This window comes from Melozone crissalis, unplaced genomic scaffold (genome assembly GCF_028551555.1).
Source record: "Melozone crissalis strain CALT ecotype California unplaced genomic scaffold, PUWL_Pcris_2 ptg000027l_1, whole genome shotgun sequence".
NCBI classification, from domain to species: domain Eukaryota; kingdom Metazoa; phylum Chordata; class Aves; order Passeriformes; family Passerellidae; genus Melozone; species Melozone crissalis.
In genome coordinates this window covers 17708989-17732916 of record NW_026535805.1, presented here as the reverse complement: position 1 = coordinate 17732916, position 23928 = coordinate 17708989, and the positions used below count along the sequence as shown (strand labels likewise).

At 37.3% G+C, this 23928-nt stretch overlaps 1 protein-coding gene across 1 annotated transcript in view; it reads right to left on the bottom strand.

Annotated features, from left to right (window-relative positions):
• CRIM1 (cysteine rich transmembrane BMP regulator 1) overlaps positions 1 to 23928 on the bottom strand; it is a 175113-nt gene that overhangs the window by 32443 nt on the left and 118742 nt on the right. Inside the window, exons 7-8 of the mRNA XM_054280186.1 lie at positions 20300 to 20497; positions 4117 to 4245 (exon numbers count right to left, since the gene is read on the bottom strand). Of these exons, the coding sequence (XP_054136161.1) occupies positions 4117 to 4245; positions 20300 to 20497 (327 nt within the window). The remainder of the gene's footprint in view (positions 1 to 4116; positions 4246 to 20299; positions 20498 to 23928) is intronic.

The window sequence follows — 23928 nt, the reverse complement described above, 5'->3', positions numbered from 1 at the left end:
TATGGACAACATACAGAAATACAGGAATGAAATATTCAAATTTTGGCTATAAGATTGAAAGGTTGGAACTCTTAACTACTGAAGAATTAACACACAAAATGAGGAATTGAGATGTGTTCTCTTGCTGCAGTCCCTATGAAGTTTTCTTAGGCTTTTTCCCATCATCAGTCCCTATGCTTCTTCAGAGCTTTAATTGTTGCTATTTACAGACTGCCTGTACATGAACCTACCTAAGTTTTCTCAAACCTATCAGTCCTGCTTTTGAATACCTATGCAACTAAATAAAGACACACATTGCCAAGCCCAAAGTCCATGCTGGAATTTCACTCTGCTTCATCAGCTATAAAGGGAGATGGTGTGACTTGCTAGAATATTGAGGACCATGGTTCTGGTGTGCGCTAGTATAGACTGAATGATAATGTCTCCTTTTAACTCCATGGTAGAAAAAGTGTTGTTCTCATTAAAGGAAAAGGTACCAAGACTTCCAAAGTTATTTCTGTGTGTATCCATAGGATGTGTTTTGGGGAGAAGGTGGTTTCATGTAGAGGTGACTGTGCAAACACATAATATACAAAGATTTCTTATTTTTGAATAGTGATTGCATGACTTGCTTTGACAGACAAAAGAGACCATGACACAAAGTGAAAAGTGATGCATTATAATGTGCAGGGAAAATGACTCATCTTAGCCTTCTCCAGTTGCATCTCTCCATTAGGAGTCTGAAATTAATGAAACTGGATGACAGTTGCATCTTGGAACCACAAAGATGTGAACAATTTTTTAAATTAACAGTAACACTCTAATTCAATTTTAGTAAGATTTGAAATGTTAAAAAAATATTGAACTCATACATGCTCACAGTTATATCCTGAAGATATGCTACATGTTCAATTCATTTGGGGTAAAATACTAGTCTCAGTCACAGGAGAGATTTTAAAGGTTTTTTTTTTCCATGAAACGAATCCAGGGAACAGACAAGGCCCGCAGTGCAGATGGTTGCTGAAGAACGACTTTGTGTGCAGCACAACTGCCAATCAGATTTAAATCCTACATTCCTTCAATCAGCAGGCATTATTAATCCTGCCATTAGTCTTCACTGGAGCTAGAGGAGTCCTGCCTCACAAACAGGAGACCACTGGTCTTCCACAAGGGCTCCTCCGAATGGATTTGTCTTCCTAAAGACTTCATTCCATCCCAGTTCTCCCAATGAAAGTAAAGGCCCAGACACTGCAAGCACACGAGCAATTGCTGCACACTACATTTTTTTTCTTTTTTCTTTTTTTTTTGGTAATGCCTTTCCTGTTTGTCCTACTTGTTTTACTTTTATTCTTGGTCTTCTGCAGCAGTTCCTCCTAGATTCCGGATTTTAGTTTTTACCTTTTATTGCTATGTAGTGCTGCTTTGCCTTCCAGGTGCTTCTGGCCAGTATGATCATTCTTTATCCCTCATCATTTGTGGCTCCATGTGTACTTCCTGAACTTTCTTTCCATATAAGTCTATGCTCTGCTCAGTGATTTTTTTTTCCTCCCTTCTCTTACAACTATGATCTGGCTCTGTTACTTTTAAAAACTGTTTTATTTTACCTTACAGAATGTATGTTTTCACTGCATGTTGCTACAGCATGTTTTTGCATTCACTGCAGAAATGAAAAGAAGGATAAAAGACAAAGTAAACTACTTCTATTAAAATAATATTCTAGAAATGTTTTGATTTGCTTCTCTCTTCCTTCTCATTCTGTAGCTGGCTTGAATGAGGTGGGTTAGACTTAAAACTAAATTACAATGAAGCATCAAACAAATTTCATTATACTGTACTTAGAGAATCATTCCAAATAAACCTGTTGTACTTATTTCTGGTAACACGAATGCAAATGCAGGTAATAAGAACAAATTACACCCTCACTATGTTCTTCCACTTTACCATTTTGCTTTTATTTTGGCTGAAATAACTGAAGTATAACACACCTTCAGCAGAGGTATCTAAAGATAAATTAACAAAGAATGAAACTTTATTGGAAATAGATTAATAGAATTAGGATATGATGACTTCAAATGTTAGTGTGGGCATGGGGGTTTCCTTCCTGAGGCAGTTAAATTTGACTCTGCTGAGCAGCATAGACCAGCAAAAAGCAAATGGATGCAGTATAAGGACAATGATGTTCCCAAAACTCCACATGAGTCTACACGAGCTAAAGAAAAGACATGTTCTGATGTCCTTAAGAGAACCAAGATGCAGCTGAATGGGTTTGGACAATAAAGTACACAGGATCTCAAAACACAGAGAGCTAGCACAGTACATTTTCAGCATATCTGACCTAAGACTCCTCTCTTCTCATTTCTCACACCCTCTTTTGTGCAGAGGAGAGCCTTGCAAGCAACTGACATTACTTGACAAAAAAATTCAATTTCTCTCATTTTGATTGATAACCACCAAATGATGAAGATTTCCAAGCTGTTATTTTTCTTCACTCCTTAGAAAATAAAGATTTGCTCTTTCTAAATGACTGAGATGTTTAAGCAATCTACTAGTCACATTATTTAACTGAAAAAAAAGAAATGATAAATGATACTATTAACTTTGTTTCAGACAATTTGCTACGGTAAAATGAAGAAAATTTCAAGCAAATCTAGCAAGAGAAAAATTCCCCTGAATAGGTTCTTTTGCACTATTTAATCAGAAATACTCTAATCAAGAACATCCTGAGATGTGGTTTGTGTCCATATGCAGTCTGGTGACCTAGGACAGAAGAAATCATCCTTTGGAGTGGTGGTGTGTCTCCAGTGCGCCAAACTGGAGGAAGGACTGCACGCACAGGCACAGATGATGAAACTTGTCATGAATGTCCATCTTCTTGTATGGGTTAAACTCCCCAATTAATTTAATAATAACAGAAGGAGAAGGAAAATCAAATTACAACATTAAAAGAAGACCTTAACATTTCTAATGTTTTCCTTAGGAAGAATGAAGTAAGGCAAGTACGCGATAGCTTGGATGTAACCTAAGGAAAGTCATCCTTCCATGAATACCCTTCCAAAGGTATTATTTCTTATTTGCCACTACATTGTTATGGCTTGCTATATATTTACTTTTGTTAGGATGTCCTCTCCAACACCAATCCATTCCTAAAACCTTTTAGTTTGTAGTACTTAAGAATTTTATTTTGACCATTTCTGCTTGGGACCCCTACAATAGTCATATTGGCTTACAAAGTGGCTGAGAATGAGAGGACAAACTAAAAGAAGAGAAACAGAGTAATACTTTGGTTGTGGAAGCCTTAGAGGCTGCAAGAAAGCTGAAAAACTACAATAACATTACAAAGAGCTCCTAGTTTGGGTTGGCAGCCACAGAGAAGCATCCTGCAGCTGAGACTAGTACTCCACAGGGATCCTTTGTTGGCCAATTCCAAAAGCCAACCTGGATACTGATTTATATTTCACCTGTAAACACCGAAGTCTCAAGGAAACACATAGAGAAAAAACGTTTTTCTTGATACACACAAAGTTCTCACGAGACACAGTGTTTTTCCTTTGGGAAGAAATAGATGTTAAAGCCTGCAAAAATGCTAGCTAAAGTATTATATATGTATATAAATAAATATAGGAATATGTTATAGAAATAAACATAAATATGGATACACTTGCATATATACAAAACACCCACTCGCAAGCATATAATTTTCAAACATTTATCCTCAAAATCTAAATTTTGACAAAAAAAGCTAAGTTGAAAATAGGCTGTTTAACAATAGGATTTCTGAATTGCAGAAACCTAGATGCTCTTAAAATTCTGTAAACAGAGGAAAATGAAATGTGGATTTGTCATAAGACTTCTCAAAATCTATATGAATGTTAGGTCCCAAATTACTACCTTTTCTAGCCAGCTGTTAATTTTTTACCTCAAAAGTCAAGCACTGTACATTTTCCTCAAAACACATTTTAAGCAAGAAAGCAACGTCAGAAATCAGGAACCAATTCTTTAAAGATGAACAACTATAAAGCACACACGTACCAACCCAACATATAACCAACATTGTGAATGGAAAAAAACCAGCATACTATCATTTTCACATACAATTTGGTATAAAAGGTAGAAGCCACCATACTTCTGCATACTCACTAGTTTTGCACTGACAAATGCGACAACCATTTTGGTCCAGTTTGAAGCTATAGATACAGTCTTTTTCAGTCAAAGTGCAGTTCACCAAAGCCTCACAGGTGGGCGGACCTATTGTGATATACGTTGGTTCTGGGGGTAAGAAAAAAAGAACATATAAATATGAGATTCTTCAATATTTTAATTAAGTTCACAAAAATCCATACACAACATAACAGTAAAATGAGTAATTTTAATTACTTTTTTTTTCTGATGAATATTCTGGGTAATTTAGAAAAAAAACGACAAATGGACTTTGTTTCAAATGTACAGTCAACAAAAACAGCATGAAGCTGCAGAAAATTTTTGAAGTATCTAAACAGAAAAGGATTTCCACTTTTTGTTTTTTGTTCATTATGAAATCAGCTTTCCTGCTCATGCAGTTTCAAATTAAATGCAAAATACTTATTTTGCCCACATTTCTCCAGAAGTGTTTACTCAAAATTTCATGCAGATTTTTTTGCTTTAGAAACTGAGCAGTTTCTCTGAAGCTGAATTGATTGATACTACCAAGCTGCACATCAAACATGTAACTCAGAAGTCAAATCGTTCTCCATGTAAATAACATCACCTCTGCTGAAATTTACAGCAGAAGAGACTCTGAATACCAAAAGGGAATGTAAGATGCACTGCATGTGAAAGACCTCTGGAGAGCATTTCTCATGGTTGTTTATCGAAAACATTACTTTTTACAGTATACTTTGCAGTCCCAGATTATGCTTTCTGAGGTTGAGGAGATCATTGTTGACTGTAAGTTATTTATCCACAGTATAATACTTAGTTTTTGACACCATTTAAATATGCTGGAGTATGAAATTTGTTTTGATACATAGGGTAGACAGAAATAATAACGTGCTGTCATATAGAAAGTTGTTAGAATAAACCAAAATCCAGACACTTATGAAGATAACAAGAAACCTCAAAATGACCATCATAAAACAGGATTCAGGAGGAAAGCAATACCTATCTTTTCTAGAACAACTTTTTGCTCTCTGAGACTAATTTTGTCTTTCTTGTGCTTTTCATAGAACTCAGGCACTGAAGAACCAATGAGTTCACAGTTATGAGCATTATTAACATTATACAAAATATTCAGGAAACAAAAATTGCATGATTTAAAGAACTGTGAGCTTCCATTTCAGTGCTTCAACTGTTTAAGCGTACGCTTCTTCTCTATCTCAAAAAATGAAGATTTATACAAAATTAAATTTAAAAAGCCTTCCATATCTAAAGTGATAAATTGTGAAAATATGGAGAAATTATATGGAGTGGAGGTGGCCACGTATTGCCAGCTTTCATCCTCAGACCACAGATGTTGCCACTTTTACCTATAGGCAGCTAGTCTTTACTTTCAGAGTAAGGGTAAAATATTATTCAATGCAGATTAACTTGCTAGAAGTATATACTCTAAAACAAAATACTGATTCCTGTGCATACTGGCTACATTCCAGCACACAGCTTTTGCCCCCATGCCTTCCAGTCAACTGAAAATTATCCTATTACAAGAATAAACTTTTCTGCTTTCATTGTCTTTCACAATTTTCAGCTTTTATAGCTTCTCTCCAGACTTGCTTTTCCCAGCACAACAGTTTATGCAGGCAATGAACATTTTTAATCCTTTTAAAATTAGGTCGGCTAACTAGAGTTTGGAATGAAAAAACTGCATTAAAGACACTACAATTAAGTTAGATAACTTCAAACTTATTTCAGAGGTCATGGTTCAGATTATGTACTTGCTGAGTAACAAGTGCATTCTCAAATTCTCCTGCTTGTATAATTTCTATTAGAAAAGTAGCAATACATTTTAAAATATATAGAACAGTGCCAACAACTTTGTTCATGCACAAACTGGAAGTTGCATAATGGCAACATGTCTCTCTAGATCCCTCAATTATCTTCTTTTTTTTTTCTTTTTTCTTTTTTCTTTTTTTTGGTAGGGATTTAATATAAATAACAAGCTTGGAGATCAAAGGATTGGTTTCCATCAATTCTTCATTTCACAGCTCTGAGTTTGCACGTGTAGTGTAGAAGAACAGTCATAATGAGCAAACTATTTCAAACTCCATAGATTTTCAAGCGACAGTTCTTTTAGTCTAAATGAAGTGTTTGTAGTTCTTTTCAAATTAATTTAATAAAGTATCTAACTAAATCAAATTCATGTCTAATACTTAACATTTGCAACTTCACCAAGCCTTTAGTTTAGGAATCATGTGCATATTGCTATATATCAATATACACCAATAACATGATAAAATCCATTAATTAATCCTGATTATTTTAGGCCTCTGAGTATATAAACTAATTCTGCAACCAAACTGATTTTTAGCATTGCTCCATTCTCTACCCAAAATATCCTAAACATGCACAAGGCCAGAATGCAAGAGCTACCCTGAAGCTACAGTCAGGTCACTGGTCAGCCCCCACAAACATTACACTTCAAATGACAAAGAGGCCACAGGAATCTTGTACTCACAGGGAGCTAAAATCAGTACAAATCACATGGATTATTACTGCTGCCCAGAGAAAAGTTCACTGACACAAGCCAGAGAACTGAAGGAGACTGCAGCTTTACCATCTGACTGCAGATGTGAGATAAAACATGTCGATAAAAAAAGCAAAAAAGCCTTACTGAAAGTTGAGATGCAGGTTAGTTATATTCATTGATCCACTTGGGTGTAAACTAAAGCTAGAGAGAAAGAGGACTGTATTTCACTCCCTATCATTAAAGTCTACTCCTCAAAATAACTTCCCTGTAATTGCAGGTGTAGCTTAACATCTAAGGAAACCATCCATAATTCATTCATTCTTTCTTTCTCTCTTTCTTTCCATCTATCTATCTATCTATCCATCCATCCATCCATCCGTCTACAAGTTTTGGTGACTTTCCGCAATGCAGCATCTGTATTTTGATGCTCCTTTGCCTTGGACACACGGACACAATTTTTGTGCCTTTGATACATGCAGTATTTGGTATTTCTTATAAAGGATTAAATTAAACTGTTGTTATATTAATTTGAAAAGTTTTTGTTCGTCCTCTCTTCATTGTATTTTATTATCTTGTTACCTTCCACTTTTGGGCCAGCTTTCAGCATCCTCAGTGTTTCCAGTCAAGCTTACAAATCTGTTTCTTTTTCCCTTCTCTCCCTAAAGGTAAACCCTGAGATACAGTAATTTTATATGCATGCCTGCTTCTCAATGAGCTGCAAACAGAGGACAAAAGAAATAATTTCATTCCCTACCCCCACATGTGCAAAAATGCAGCCAGGAAAAAAAAAAAAATCAGGCCTTTTCACTTCACTAGACAAGACTCAACAAATAAAGCCAGATCTGCTCTACCAGACTTCTGGCTATTTGAATAGGCAAGCAGTAGCTAAGCTTGAAAAAGCATGTACCACCACACGATCTGAACTGGGCTTTCACTGCTGCTCTGGGTAGAAAGAGCTGAAGAAAGATCCAGTGCACAAATGCACAGACAATGGGTGGGAAAAAGGGGTGCTGTTTCTGCCTGTGTGCTCTACCAACAATGCAATATACCATAAAAAGAAAGAGAGAAGGAAAGAAAGAGAGGGGGTTTGAAGAGAGTCTGGATGAAAACAAGGGATTATTTAATGGAGCACAGATTTTGCTGATGCCAAGCACTTATATTTAAAGGCAGATTCCTATTAGAACACCATGATCCAATATATCCTCTCTGATACTTTCTCTGCTGAGAATTTTAATAATCTGGGGCAGATTATTAATTTGCTTGCTGTGAGGTTGATAAAAATATTAGAATTAAGTCTTTACAACACCATTTATTAAAAAAAAAATTTAAAATCTACAACAGATATTTCAGCTGTTGGTGGACCTTCAGTCTAGCTAGTCTACTGAAAAATACTACAATATGTGATCAAACCCTGAAGCTCCTCATTCCAGCTTGAATTTGAAATCATTCAAACTCATTCCAGTTTGATTTTGAAATCAAACTGCATTTATGATTAAAGAAGGGTGGCATTCAAGTAATGTCTGGAGCTAGCTTTGTCCTTAAGGACCTATATTAACCATACCAACACAAAAACTGGTTGTCAAAAAAAAAAAAAAAAAGATGGTGGTATCAAGATAGAATAGTATTTTCACTGATTTTTTCCATGTCGAATACTTCTGCAATATGAGCAAAAACAATCCCTACATTCCTCTTTCTTTGATTTCTGAGACCTCCCACTTCTGAGTGCTGTGACACAGCTTGCAGTACAAAGAACAGATATTTTCTTCTGTTAGCAATGTGAACTACTATAAATACATGCACAAGAACAAAGGATGGTCGATTTGGTCTAGTACTGAGCCCTAAATTTGTTATACTGAGGTATTGCTCAAGTATTCAGATATGGAGAGAAATTGGTGCACCATGTTTCAGTGGGAGCAGGGAAATTTTGTTTCTCAGGATTACAATTTTATTATATACACAATTTGATGAATTATTTTTAAAAAAGGAAGAGAATGAAAACTGAAATATACCATTGACTGCTAAAGCCTTAGAAAACAAATAAAAATAAAGAAAAAAAACCAGGGACAATTTAAAATTTATTGCAATCTTGTTAACGTCTACTGCTAAATAAAATTTTATTATAATTATATAAATTATACAAAGGACAACTGACTAACTAAATAGCATTCTTCTTAAGTGTGGAACCAGCATGAAAAATTATACCCATTTTCCTATCATATTCTTAGTTCAAAATCTGAACTGTAGCCATAGAGTTTGTATCAGAAAGCAAAGAGAGATTACACTTTACTACCCTTCTGCAAAGCCAAATGTATTATGAGAGAACCAAGAGTTCAGTTTTGGTTTGTGTGAAGGACAAGAGGGACCTGCACCGGCAGAAGCAGAGCCTGCAGGTACAAGGAGGTGGTGGTTTCCCTCCATTCAGCACCTGGAAGCCCACAGCTGGAGCGGTGGGCAGCTTTGGGCTCTCAGTAGAGGAGAAACACGGACACACCTGAGCAAGTGCGTGACAGGGCCACTGAGCTGGCCAGGGCTGGAGAGGCAGCACATGAGCACAGGCTGAGAGACAAAGCAGGGCGTGCTCAGCCTGGGGAAGGAGGGTCAGGGGGCGTCCCACTGCTCTCTGCCACTCCTTAACCCCAGGATACAAAGATGACAAGGCCTGGCTAATCTTGGAGGTGGCTCCAGGCTAGGATGAGAGGCAACAAACACAAACATGAAATGGGAAATGACAGCTTGATAAAAGCTGTTTTGATCTTTCTTTTAAACCACATGGATCATCAAACTATGACATGGTCATGGAGACTTGTGTGATCTCCATCCTTCAAAATATTCAAAATTTAACTGGGACAAGGCCTTGACATCCTTCTGTCACAGGATCTGCTTTAAGAAGGACATAGGACTAGAAAAATCTCTGGTGGTCCTTTCCAACTAGCATGACTCCATGAATTTCACTTTCATAGAAACTCAAGACACTACCAGTTAAAGCAGCAATATCCTTGATGAATCCTAATCAAGGAACTGAAACCAGAAGACAAATATTTCAATTTCTGATGATTTCTGTATGCTTTTGCCAAGTACTGATTACCTGCTTTTTGCAAAATAAGTACATGTTTGCCTAACACTATCTATCTGAATCTACTTCATGACTTAAAAACTAGCTTTTTTATTCAGGAAGCAAAATTTCTTCCAGGTGTTTGTAGGAGCAATTCTCTGTTAAGAATTATTTAGTAACAGCCACAACCAGCTTTAATCAGTCTCATTTTTTGGTTCTCCTTAAAGTTAATACATTATGCAGGCTTTACCTCTCGGCGAGGTATTTTTATTATTAATATTACATGAAAAACAATCTCTTTGCTTTGTTTCATTTGGAATGCAATATTTTAACTGCAGAAAGGTTTTGTTTCATACTTTCTGTAATATCATGCGAGGGAAATAGCTACTCCATGGTTTCACAAAGTTGGTTGTAAGTAGGGAAGTAACTACTGTATTCTAAGCTTCTTCCACCGCACAACATTCTTCTGAGTAAGTGCAACAGAATAGGATTCTAGGATGACCAACATCTCTTTTTTTTTCATAAAATGAAAACTTCTTCTGGGAAAAAAACCCAAAAATCATGTTTTAAATAAGGAGAAAGATCTCCAGCATGAATAATAAAGAACATGCCCATGTTTGGGGAAAGTGAAATAGCTCCCTCTTCTGTAGTAATTCATAACACAGACGACACCTTTAAAAGAAGTAAGATGTTTTGTTCCTATGAAACCAGTATCAAATGACTCAAAGAAATTAAAAATCAGTGCATTCAAGCATTTACCATTAAAACAAAAAAAGAAAAAAAACCCAAATAAACTGTAGTCTAACTTTTTACCTAATGTTTTAAGTGATAACTGGCTCAAAACTGGGCCTGAAGGGTGTGCTGCTCAACAGCCTTTCATTCAAGTCCGCATACTTGTTTAAATTTTGTCTACTGTCCAAAAAAGTTAACTGCAGCCTACTAAGCAGCAGCATGTGTGTTTACTTAAGCTTCCTGTAAAAACATTCATATCATTCCAAGAGTGACTAAATGTTTTCCATCCTCATAGTTCGCATTCCAGCCCTCCCCGCCCCTCCAATTCATTACATGAAAAATATCAGTCCTGAGTCCTGGGCTAAAGAATTTCCTTCCTGGGTTTGAAATACCTAATGCCTCACAGGAAATTTTTTCCCAGAATTAAAGCTGTGCTGGCTATCAGGGTTCAACAATTCAGCATCACATAACAATTTATAAATGTATGCAAGGACTTAGGTGATACGTCCAGATAACTGAAGGTCCACCAATTTTCTAATGTCACAAGTAACTCTGAAAATATATTCATTGATACCTCTAAACACATAGTTCAGTTTGGCAGCCTTTTGTCTCAAATGTTATTCATGCTGCCAACCTGCAAGTACTAAATATGTATTTTTTTCTTTGAAAGTAACTATTATAATCAAAGACTATTTATTGCTGCAGAGTAAAGAAGCTGGGGGTATACATACATGTCTTTTTCTGCAGTGATGCAATCAAAATACATACTTTCTACTCTCAAAATGTCAAGTTAAAACCTTTTGTCTGTAATAATCAATTCTAGAAGTTTTTGGTTTAACAGGCATGTCAAATGAATTTTAATGTTGATAAGAACTTTTTTTGACAATTTTCAGTGGAATGACACTTAGAAACAACCACCTTATTGAAGCAGAATCAATTAAGTCTATCAAGAATTGTTAAAATACATTAGGAAGGCCATTCACTTATTTTTAATAGGTGAAGATAAACACTAAATTAGTGTACATCTGGGGCAAATGTATGAAAACCATTGGTGATGAAAAAAATGATGAGAATCCATGAGGTTCTTCATAAGTGAGACATCCTCTGACACATATTAATTAGGATTCTCTGGTTATTTATCCTTTCAGCAGTCTTCCACTGAATTCAACAATGAATCACTGAAAACCATGAAAATGTTATTCCATACTCGTAAAGTCTTGCTGAATTTCACTGGCTTGCCCTGGCCAGTTTGGTTACATCATCCAGTCGTTCCACAGGCTCAGCTGCCTTCTCTAGAACCACTGTACTAAATCATGATCTGGCAAAGAGAAGCCCAATTCTCTGCAGCGTGGCGTTTGCATCCCCTAATTGACTTTGATGAAAGGGCTGGTTGGGAGCTCCAGCACTGCTGCTGAACAATAACTTACATTTCATGCTCTAAGGAGGACTCTGGGCCCACACCCTGTGTCAGTGAACACTGCTCACTACCACTGACTTCATCCTGAATGAATCAAATTTCTTTTCACTGGACTCTGCTGCCTGTTTTTACTTAATGAAGTGCTAGACACGCTAAAGGAACTGAACTGAATTACATCTCAGCTAGAGTTTGGATTCCTTTATTGATGAAAATGTTAATTTCTTTTTGTGAAGATAAAGTGTCAGTCATAATGACAGCAAAGTACTGTGGGTCTTATTCATGAAAATCCTCTGAGGGGATTTTGTTTAACACTTAATTTCTCATTCACAGCTTATGCTGGCACCCAGCCACTTGTACCTGAGGGCTCTTTTGCAGAAGGACATGCTGTGAGATAACCAATTACTGTGTATCAGCTTTCTCTATGAATAGCCTGAGCCTCTGAGAGATCCAAGGAAATAGAAGCAACCACAGACCTCCCTAAAGACCATTTTTGGCACCAATGCCAGTGCTGAATGCTTGTATTTATTATCTTGTTAAAAAAAATAAAATCATACTATCCTAACCAATATTTACTTCCTGTGAACACAGCTATTATTCCAATTTGCAGATGTCTGTCTGCAGATGGCCCAAAGGTAACAGTTTTTTTCTATCACTGTAGCTTCTTTACTATCATTCCCATGCTATTATATATTCATATGGTATATTCTCTCTTTTTTGTAAAATTTGTTAAAAATGGAATTGCTATTTAAACCACAGTAATGTTACTTAGAAAGCAAAGTTGTTGGCCCAGCAAGAAGCAAGCAGTAAGCAGCAGTACTAACTGCCAATTTAGCTGACTGCCAATGGATCTGGTTAGCTGCAATGGAACAGGAACCCTGACCAGTCCCCATGAAGGGCTGGTCTAAGCCAAAAGAAGTGTGAGCATATATAAAAATTTTGCAGTCCCTTATGGCACTTGAAAAGCCCCTTTCTCCCCTCTACCTAGCTGTCTGTTTTAATCTGAAGAAATGTGATCCCTTCCTTGTGCTGCAAAAATAAGCCATTGGCTCTAAAACCATGGGGAAAGCACAGAAGGCCAGTATGATTGCCTAAGCCTTGGCTCTTAATGAAGAGACATCTAAAGAGAAAACAAACTAAACAGATAAATAGACAACAGATTAAATAAACAAAGTCAAATCCCAGAGGGCCAATATCATTACAGGAGCTATAGAAGCTATATAGAAGCATCCATCAGGAGCTGAAAACTAACTAACTGTTTGTGCTGGATCCACAGAAGGGAATGGGCCTTCTTTTCCCAGCTGTCACCAGAGAAAGGAGGTGCATGCCCTGAAAAGTTGTGTAAACTGAAGAGCTTAAGTTTGGGGACCGGCCAAGGATAAAGGAAGGTCTTCCCCTCCATACTATCATGTCTCAATATGCCTTTGTCTCCAATTTCATGCCTTTTCTGTGGAAAGGCTTTGTGCCTCTCTCCCTATGGAAACAGCCACCTCAAAGTACCCACTCCCCTGCCTCATACATTGGGATTTTATTATCAAGCCCATGGGCTTTAGCGTGTCAGGTAACTGGAAAGAAGTGATTCACGTGGATATATTGTATCAAGATGTCTTGCCAAAAGGGTTTTCATGACTTTGAAGTGTAGTTAAAAAGACCTCAAACACCCTTGACCCCCAGGACCCCAGCTATGTGTCGGGCTCTGTATTGGTAAGCTACAGCCATCACTTGCATGAACACTGAACACTACACGTGAAATACCATTACTGCTTTCAGTTATGCAAGCAATTTCCTGAGCAAATCTCTTTTCACTACGGCTGAAAACACAACTGCCATGCCCCGAACACATCAAAAAGACAATCTTAGTCACAACATGCCACAGAGGGAATTTTGTTTTCCTCAACAACTTTCTGCCTTCCTCTAAATCCCATCTTTCTCTTCTGTAATCTACTTCCATTCTTTTTTGTCTTATCTTTTTCTTTGCAACAACGTTTTAGTCACTTGAGGACTGCTATGCTCACATTCTGAATTCATAGTTTTATTTTAAGCTGAACCAATCCAATTTATTCAGTCTGTCTTCTACAAATTTTGGACTGTGCTCATAGCTCTCCAATGCTTTCCAGCTTCCACCCTTATCAGAGAAGCAATGTATGGAAAAGAACCAAGTACATACTATGTCACCCAGGGGCAAACCCACCCACTGGAAAGAGAGCAAAAAAGATTACTTCAGGTCTTGTGAATTCTCCTCTTGATCTTAATTTCAGTATGGTATTTGCCTTCTCAAGGCCCTGATAATCCATGTTCAACATGTTCATTCCCCTAATCAAAAAACCTCTCCTGGAAAGCTGCTATTTAACAATCACTCTGCTTCAGGACTCATGAAGAATCTCCTCCAAGCATGTCACGTTCCACTAAAGGGAAACTGCGGGAAGTTCTTTTAAAACAGATGGTCTAGGACAGAATTAAGCCAAACGAGGCAAATATTATATCTGAGAACCATTTATTGGTAATGAAAAGGAGGTGATCAACAGGTGACCAGCCAGCAAGAGGGAGAGCAAGCCAGTGAGAGCAAGCAAAAAGAGCGAGGGCAAAAAGTGAGGGCAAAAAAGAGGCCAGCAGCTTGTGACACAGTTACTTCTATAGCCCCCAGCTCCTCCCAAGATCTGCTTGCTGGCAGGAGACCACTGGCCCAGCTCAGTGTTTGACTGCAGTGCATTCCTGGAGACCTTTTGCCACCTGATTGGAGAACCTCTCTGGAGGACACAGTGTCCTTGGTGGTCTCCTACTGACTGCCTATTCCATGTGAGACATGAAAAGGCTGTCAGGCAAAGTCTCCCTAGAAACAGGGCTTTCCTCCATCTTCTCCTAGCTGCCTCCTGCAAGTGGCACATGTGCAGCCCTTCCCCCATATACCTCTGGTCAAACAATGTTGAGACAAAAATCAAAATTAATCTGGTTCCTCACAGCATAGCATGCTGTATTTTCTCTTGTTGAATTTGGTGAGCATCTTTCTGTCAGTTCTCTGCTTTAAAACCTATGAATTCATACTCTGCCTTCTAAGACACTGTTCTTTTTAGCTTTGCTGTCTATAGATAAAATAAATTTAGCTTTGATCTGAGCTAGTAAAAACATCAAACAGAGCTGGTAAAGATACTAGTGGATACCAGCTACAGTGCAACTCAAGAGAGGCTGCCCACAGATTTGAAAATTAAATCCATACACAAACCATGGAATTGGGACACCACATCCATAAATACCCCTCTCCTTCATGCACCTAACTCCCTCATGCTCCTGTCTCTTCCTCCTGATCAATCTCCCCACGGAGCTCCAGTGTAAAGCATTTCAAGCACCTCACTCAGCCTCCCTTTCCAGCAGCAGCAGCAAGACTGAAGTGAGGGGAGCGACTGCTACCATCTTCCCCAGGTCCAGCAAACCCAAGGCAAGCATTCAGAAAATTATACATTGCAAACCATTCTGGGCATCCAATCAACACAGGGACGTGTATTGCACAGCGCATACAGGATATACACCATGGATACACATACAGCAGCATGTTAGGGAGAATTAAAAAGGAGAACAGATACAAATCAGTTCAGTACAGTGACTGAAATATCACAATTGCTCCATCTTGGTCTCTAATTTAGACAAGTGTCAACTGCTGATTTTATGTAACTTTAGTCTCTACAATCCTCACAGCCTGGTTTTCTCACTGTGGCAGCAAGAAAATCAGGATTTTCTTCATGAGGGAATGGGAATGTTCTAGTTTGTTCTGTATTTACTGTATTCAAAGGCTGAATACATTTGTGGGCTAACATACTGTGCTCATATTTCAAGAATCTTTGTATATGGAATTTTTAGTATGTTATATGCAATCTCTGGCAGCAAAATTTTTTTAAGTTAATCCAAGAAAAAATTTATCCTTATGAAGCTGCTGGAATGTAAACTTACCTAGAGGAACAAATATGTCCTTCATTGAAACTGGTTATAAACCAGCCAAGAAATAACTGAATTGGCAGAAGTGCAGGTACAGCAACATTTAGATCAAAGCCAGAGAGGAAGAGTCAGGAGTGACTGATACTAATTACCTTTTACTCTGGATGAGCCACAGCCAGGCCAGATGCACAAGCAGTTTTGATTAGAATTTTCTCATCAAATCCTAAATTTGTCTCACAAATCCCTGTATCCCTCAACACTCAAACCAAAATATACGACAGAAATATCTTTGACTAAGAGCTTTGGTTTGCATATTAAAGAGCTTTTATCTGACATGCTTAAAGTCAGCTCACACAACTGGAGCTGGCTGCTGGAAGTGGGTTCTCTTTCAAATGTAAATAGAAATCCAATGAGAAATAAATGCATGCTTAAAAATAGTGATAAGCATATAAAGTGTCTTCCTTAATATTCTTTACCTAGTACTTATTTCTAAATAGAAATATGGGCCTGAACTGGTCTATCAGCCACTAAACTAAGATAGTAGGGGGTTTTCAGCAGGTCCCATTCTTCTTTCTGCTTTAGATCTGATGGATAGTAAAGATTCTAACATCAAGTAATTTCCTACATTCTGCATTAGTCTCCACAAAAAAAAGTGGAAAAATTAGTGCAGAAAGTAAGAGCTACAGCTGAATCATTAAATGTAGTATGCAAGTAAGAGTTAAAAAGCAAAGTATATTCATGATGCAATTACATAAACTTTTGAAAAGAAGTAAATTTAAACCAATCTGCAAAAATGATGTTATTTCTCTAGGGTATACACTCTTGTTGAGAGTACTGATAGGCTGAGATGTGAATGAGAACTGGAAGTCATTCATTCAAAAGAGGAGTGCAAAATCAGGTATTTTTATCTTTACAATCACTAGTAAACTACTATTGCGAAATCAGCTGCAAAGTTTACATTGCTTTTGCCCGTTTATTGAACATATCACTAAAGCACACTGCTTTTTCTGCTTTACTAACTTATATAGTTGAAAATATGACACTTACATAGTATCACTGATGCCAGACCTTTGCCCTCACTAGGTAAGAATTCTGCTTCTCTTTCCTTAACAGTTGGAAATTAGATAAGCAGAAAGATGGAGAAACCAAACTGGAGAGCACAGACAGTCAACACTTCTGCTCATACAGGGCACTGCAAAATTCAGGTTAAGCTGTGGATATGCAAGTGCAATGAAATGGTATGCAGAAAACAATCAAATGGCTGACAATCCATTTTAATTCCTCTTTAGGAAAAAATGAGCCTGGAATGTACTTCATTGCTTGCAGCTCCATTAAAATGTACTGCACACTTTTTTCATTAGAATCATTACAATCAAGGGATTGATTTCTCAGGCAGCTTCCCAGCCAGGACCTGTTCCTACCACCCCTGCAGGTCATGGACAGCACAGTGAGCATCAGCAGCAGAACTTCATCAACAGAAACAATGCTCAGGAAAAAGAGTGAGAAGCTGATTTAAAATGGGAAGGAGCATTGCTCCATGCAGCTGACCTGTTTAAGAGAATAGAGATGTCAGGTGGCTGGATGATGGCAGAAACAAAATAGCATTTTTGATGGGACAAGGTTGTCATTAAAATGATCAAATTAAAATTTGGGAAAAATCAGTTGAGTGAAGGAAGTAAAAGTTTTTAACTGTCTTCCCAGGGCATGCATCCTTCTGCAGTTCAGCCTTAGAACAAGGAGAAAACCAGAGGACTTGTTTCCTACCCCACACATTAAACTCCAAGTAGAAACACTACTAATCTCAGATTTAAGGCTTAAGACACATGAAGCTCTCTGACCTTGGAGGTGGACCAGAAATCTACAGCTCACACACAACTCCCTGCTGCCATCAGCTCAAACATTACCTTTTAAAAAAAAAGTCATTTTAAGCTCCACATTCTTAAAGGCAGACAGTCAACATCCAACATTGTTATTTTTTCCTAATGTTCTGGGATTTTCTTAATGTGTGCCTTCAAAGAAAAATGTTAACAGATTCAGAAAGATGCACAGGGCTCATACTCCAAATCGGGTAACACCTTGCTCTCATGTGTGTAAATACATTTATTCAGGCTTCTCATCACAAGGCATAATGGCCTTGGGCGTGTTTAATGCCCCAAAACATGACTCCAAGAGATTTGCTGGTACCCTTGATGGTTCATTTCTCCTAGATTTTTTAATTTGTCGTCATTGCAAAATAAGTTAATAAGTCTCAAATTCTGAATAACTTCTCACCAAATCATTCAGAGGAGATTCTTGCAAACTTAATTTTTTAAATCTTGGGTTCTAGCATCTGAACTCACTACTGTGTTTTAACAGTCCAGTATTTTTTTGATCCTTGAAATAATACCATATCTCGATTCTTGGAATTAAATAATTTGCAATAAAAGATCATAATAATTTGTTTTGGTTGTATTTGTTCACTGTGGGAGAGGGAAGGGAAAAAATAAGACAGGATTCAAGTGTTTTCAGATGTTCTCTGACCACTGGTACCTAAGTATGCTGAAACTTTGATCTAGCACGAACTAGAAGCACTTCTACTAATTGTAGGTTTCACAACTTAAATAATTTCATTACCTTTTGAAAAAAAAAAAAAACCAACAAAAAACACCAAGGCAAATGTGATACTTTTAAGCTTAACAATTAGAAAGTTCCTCAAAATACCATTCAGTATCACTGTCTTCCAGATGATACCCTCAAAACTAGATGACTACAATTAAGCATACATCATACAAAGGCTAACATGACAAACAAATAGGAAGGCAGATTATTTTTTAATAAGACATAATTTAGATGACACAAGGACCTCATTTAAATATTGATTCCACAATTCTATTGTGTCAGTTTTCATCCATTTGTACCATAAGTATGATTGTACTCCATATGTCACTCACCCAAGCACCAAAACAACTTTTATGGACTTAAACAGTTGTAGCTACATCATCTTCTAAAAGTACAAACATGTTATTGCATAGAATTTTGCAGCCTAGTCCAGAGGACCTAAATTGTGTCCTGAGAGCACTGCAGAGGCATTACTGTGGTGTGTTAATGAAGCACCAGCTCGTTTATGTGTGTTGCACCCTTTAGCAATGAAGGATGGAAGTCTAAGCTTGATCCTGTGTTTGCTTCCCACGGTTCTTCATAATTAGCTTATATATATATATATATATATATATATATATATATATATATATATGCATTTAATTGAATTATCTCTCATCCATTTTCTCCAGTCTAGAAGAGGAAAATAGGAAAATAGGCACATTTGCCTATCCTTCCCTCATTAGAGGAAAAGAATCCCCTCAGTGTATTAACATGTTGAGAATACTTCCATCAGCCTCTCTTTCTCGCTGTATGCCTTCCAAAGCTGGCTCGGACACCTGGCTAATGAGGGGTGACAGCACAGGCTCTGTGATACCCATCCTGAGGTGATCACTGGGGATTAACAGCAGATAACCTGCTCCTCACAGTGACAGTAATTCAGTGCAAATAGCGCAATTCTGTACAATTCACTGCAGCTTTTACACATTGTATCAAACACCTTCATCATACCTAGTGATGTGAATTCTGGAGTTAAAGAGCACCTGTAAGAAATCCTTATGCTCCTCAGATTTTTCCTAAAAACTAAGTATCACAGTGAGCTTACTTGGATGGATACTGCAAACAAGAAGGGCCCCAAGACACATGTAGATATACAAAATTCTTTTTTTTTAAATCAGAGATGGAATGAGAAAAGCTTGTAAGTGCCAACTGACTCGGCACCCAAAAGTGTTTGTGTAACTGTGAAGATAGCTCTAGGTCTAGAAGAACCATTTCTAAATTTATCTGGTGTTTTTCCTGATGAACAGTTACTCCATAAAATGCAGCTCTAAATGCATATTTACATATGCAATTCAAAATATTTTTTTAATGTCTCAGTTTGCAAGTCTTCACATTTCCATCGTCAGGGTGGGCAAGCACTTTACCTTATAGTTAGGTTAAATCTCAGTCAGTTATACCGTATACATGTATTTCCACAAACAAATGAAAAAATAATTGCAAAGTTGAAGAGTTAATCTATCTCTCAGGTAATATCCCTTTTTGTAAGTTTCACTGAAATAATTATGTCCAATATCCAACTATGTTGTAGAAAGAGATTTTTAGTTGCAACTAAATGACAGTGAAGAAGAAAACATGAATAATCCTATTAACAGTAATACCTGTCATAACAAACATTTTGACCTTTTAACTTCTCCCATATTTATTAATAATGCTTAAGCAAAGCTAAGAGAAAAATTTGTAAATAATGCTGATCTTAACCACCTCTTTATGTCAAAAGAGTGCCAACATACAGGTGTAGTTAAACCACGCTGATGTTTTCTGCCCTCTGTAGTTATTCAGTAATCAGCCAATGCCACGCCAGTTTCTTCAATCCTCCAAAATGTTAAAGTGAACCAAGACTTGCCAGGAAAGCAGTGACCATGGCAGACCAAATGCAAAGGAGGGGGAATAGCACTCCTACCTTCACAGACGGGGCAGCACTCCCCGGGGACCTTGACAGGGTTGAGGCAGCTCTGCCCGCAGGCGGTGGCCACGCAGTGCGGGTCCCCGTTGATGCACTGGCAGAACGTGCAGTCGTCCTCCCGCCAGCGGTCCCCGTGAGCCTGGATCTGCCCGTTGGCATAGCAGCCAGCAGGGTTACTGACTGGATAAAGAGGGTCTGAAATGAGAGCAGTTGCAAGAGAATGTGTGTTATAATTAATGCTTTAATTTTTTTGGTTTTGTTCTTCAGGACAAAATAGTTCTTGGATCTGTTGATTCTTATTTTTGTACCAACATTTCTAAGTGACCCACTGGAATGACTCCTGTCAGCACTACAACACTCTTCTGCACTATGAACAAAGATGAGGCTTCTGGCACATTTGTTGCTGGAACAGGAAGAGTGCCTATAAGCTGCACCTCATCCTAGCGTTGGAGATATACTATCTTTTTGAACAGAGTCAGTTTCCAATTTCATTTCAATTAAAAGTTCTTGCCCCTTGAAAGCCACAATTCCCACTTACCTGCTAGCAGTCAAATTAAGATCTGGGGTATTTAAATAACAGAATTTTAGGAAGCATACTTCGTGTAAGATTTCTCCTTAAGTTCCATAAAAGTCTGTGTATGCTACCCCATTTCTGGAAATAAAAGCAGCTTTTAGTCTTCAGAAATAATAGTACTCCAGAGATGTGGTAAGTTGCACTGATATTAATAGTTAAAAAGATATATACATTATGTGAATGTATACAGATTATCATGGTGGCTAAGAAAAGGTAACTGTCAGGCTCAGAAACGAAGTATCTGAGGGTGCACAGTAAGCAGGTCAGGTTTGCAAAGCAAGCAATACTACAAATTACATAGTGAAGCAAATTTAATATATTAAAAACAATAAATATACCTGAAAACATCTTTTTTAGCAGCCATCAAATAAGCACAGGTGATTTATTATAAGTTAAATTTCCTGGAGTGTTAATATGGAAGAACTCGGGAGAAATAAGATGGCCTATCTGAAGGAAAAAAAGGCTTGAATGAAACTTGGATTATTTCTTTGGAGTTTCATCAGTCCCCTTTGGAAGGAAGACAATGCATTTTGAATGTAGATAAAACCTGTGGCAGTGCCAGTAGCAGTTGTCTTATTCAAAGCCACCTTATGACACTCCAAACATTTGGAGTGAAATGGCACACAATGTCATCCCCACCTGAGCTGTACTGATATTCAGAATTTTAGTAAAATTATGATTAAGCCCCAAACCAGGTTGTTGTGAAAATAAGGCATTTAAAAATTAAAAAATTAAAACACTACCTAAATTCTTAACTTTGCACCTTTGATGTTGTAGAATCATCTTGCATCTGTAGAAACCAACATACAGGTTTTTGACCTTGTCAAAAATCAAATCATACACGAAGAAATGAAGCGAATTTTACCATTCAACCTATGCACAGGATTCTAATTGACAGAGGAATACAGAAAAATCACAGAAAAGGCATACAAGACCTGTGCTACTTGCAATAGTCTTCTATGCAGCTCAAAGCACAAAGTTCCTGGTACCCTTAAAAGGTCAGTAGCATTTAAAGTTATAAATTACATCTGCTAATGCTGATATAGCCTATAGAACTTTGAGACAGAACTCCTACTGGGGTTAAGCCAAGAAGGGCTTTTGCCTGTACTACACAATTCACACCAAATTTAGTACTTCCCATTTTAGAATTCTTGGGGAAAAAAAGCTTTTTTTTTTTTTGATCTTTCTAGAATCAAGTAAATATTGCAGGAAGCAACTAATCACCTTGACAACAAGCCATGAAATGCTCAACAGAAGAAGAGCAGGTAGAAAAAAATGCCACTTCTTCAACAACTAGAAAAGCATGAACGAGTGGGCTGATATGTTCTGCCCATTTAAAATACATGACCTTGTTAATTCAAGTGTCAACTTTACCCAAGTTATTTAAAAAGAGACCAGAGCCATCTTTGGTCAATTTTTTTTTTTGAGTGTTTAAAGGAACCAGGACAATTATAATATGTTAATGGAACCAGCTGTCTAGGCTCACTTAAAAGAATGCCACTAAATCAAGATGGATTTCTAGTAAAAACCACCATGTATCTTACTATTCAATTGTTCAGAATTCAGGAGTCAGACTTCCTTCATTTAGTGCCATAACCCTTATCAGAACAATACACAACAGAAAGAAGCAAGCCAAATAGCACCAAGTGATTTGATGAAGGACCCTGTAAACTTGGTATTAAGCCACAGTTATTACTAGAAATAAAAAAAAAAAGACTACACAATAATTGCATAACATTATCCATTTTAGTCTTACTAAGGACCTGTCTTAAAGAAGAAATTTCCATTGCAGACTAATACACATGAACTCATCAACCTGAAATGAAATGTTACCAGGTTTTTTTGCTAGTCTAACTGAAACATTAAGAATGGAGACATCAAACTTTATTGTGGTACGATGATATGACAGAACAGTTTATTGATAAATAATAAGGTAGCTGAATATTTAAATCATCAAAGAGGATAAAGGACATATCTAGATGTGCAAGTCCAATGTGGAAAATCAGCACCTATATCTGAGTATGACAGAGAGGATAGATAGAGCAGATATATAGATATTTTTATACATTTTTATACCTATATATATAGTCACAACAATTTCATAATGCCAAATCTTGGAATATTCACATATGAGAAAAAATAGTAAGTATAGGAAATGAACCCAAGAGATTTTATATATTCTATGAAGTCAGCAGCTCATACAGCAGTTTGTTCAGGAGTGGATCTGCACTTACTTGGGGGGGTTCACCACACCAGACACAACTTCTCTAGACTTTTTCAATCTGTCATTAAATGACAGGATAGCGCAGATTTATTTTTTTTCTTAGAGCATGAGGGCTCTTGTAAGTGTAAGTACAACTGCACCAGGAAAGACCAAAAATCTAGGATCCTGCCTTCAAGTATAGTCAGCAATGAATGTCTAGGCCAGGTCTTAAACTCAGGGCAAACATGGACTGGTACCTCTCTGGCATACTTAAATCTACTTTTGCATTTCAGTTTCTCTACATGTGAGCACCAAGTGTTAACCTGATACAAACTGACACTAAAATATGCAAAATATACACCAAAACATTAAAAAATTGCAAATACTCTTTAAAAATCACTTCCAAACTTTCCCACCTGATATTTTATTATCCAGATTTTGGGTTTAAATCTCTGAAGCTTTCGGTAACTTGTAACAAAACAAGCCATTTTTCACCAGATTCTGTGCTGAGTGAGAAGGTCCAGCTCTTACAGCTGCCTCTATGAGATGTATTTTTATGAGGTGCATTACATTCTAATTCTTTGCTTGGAATAAAGCATGACTATATTGGATCTTTTGGCTTATTTGCTCCTGCAAAGAACTACAGGAATAATGATGTTAAGGAGACTGCGAAGCGTTTGAAATTCACAGTAATTGCTAGACTCCTTTTCTCTGAGGAGAGGTGATTTCACAGGTGATTTCACTTATTGAGAAGATATTCCTAAGTCCACATTTAAACTAAGGGGCTAAAAGTGTTTCACACGCCTGTTTGCCTACCTGGTGGCCATAACCTGATCCTCACTGAGGCAA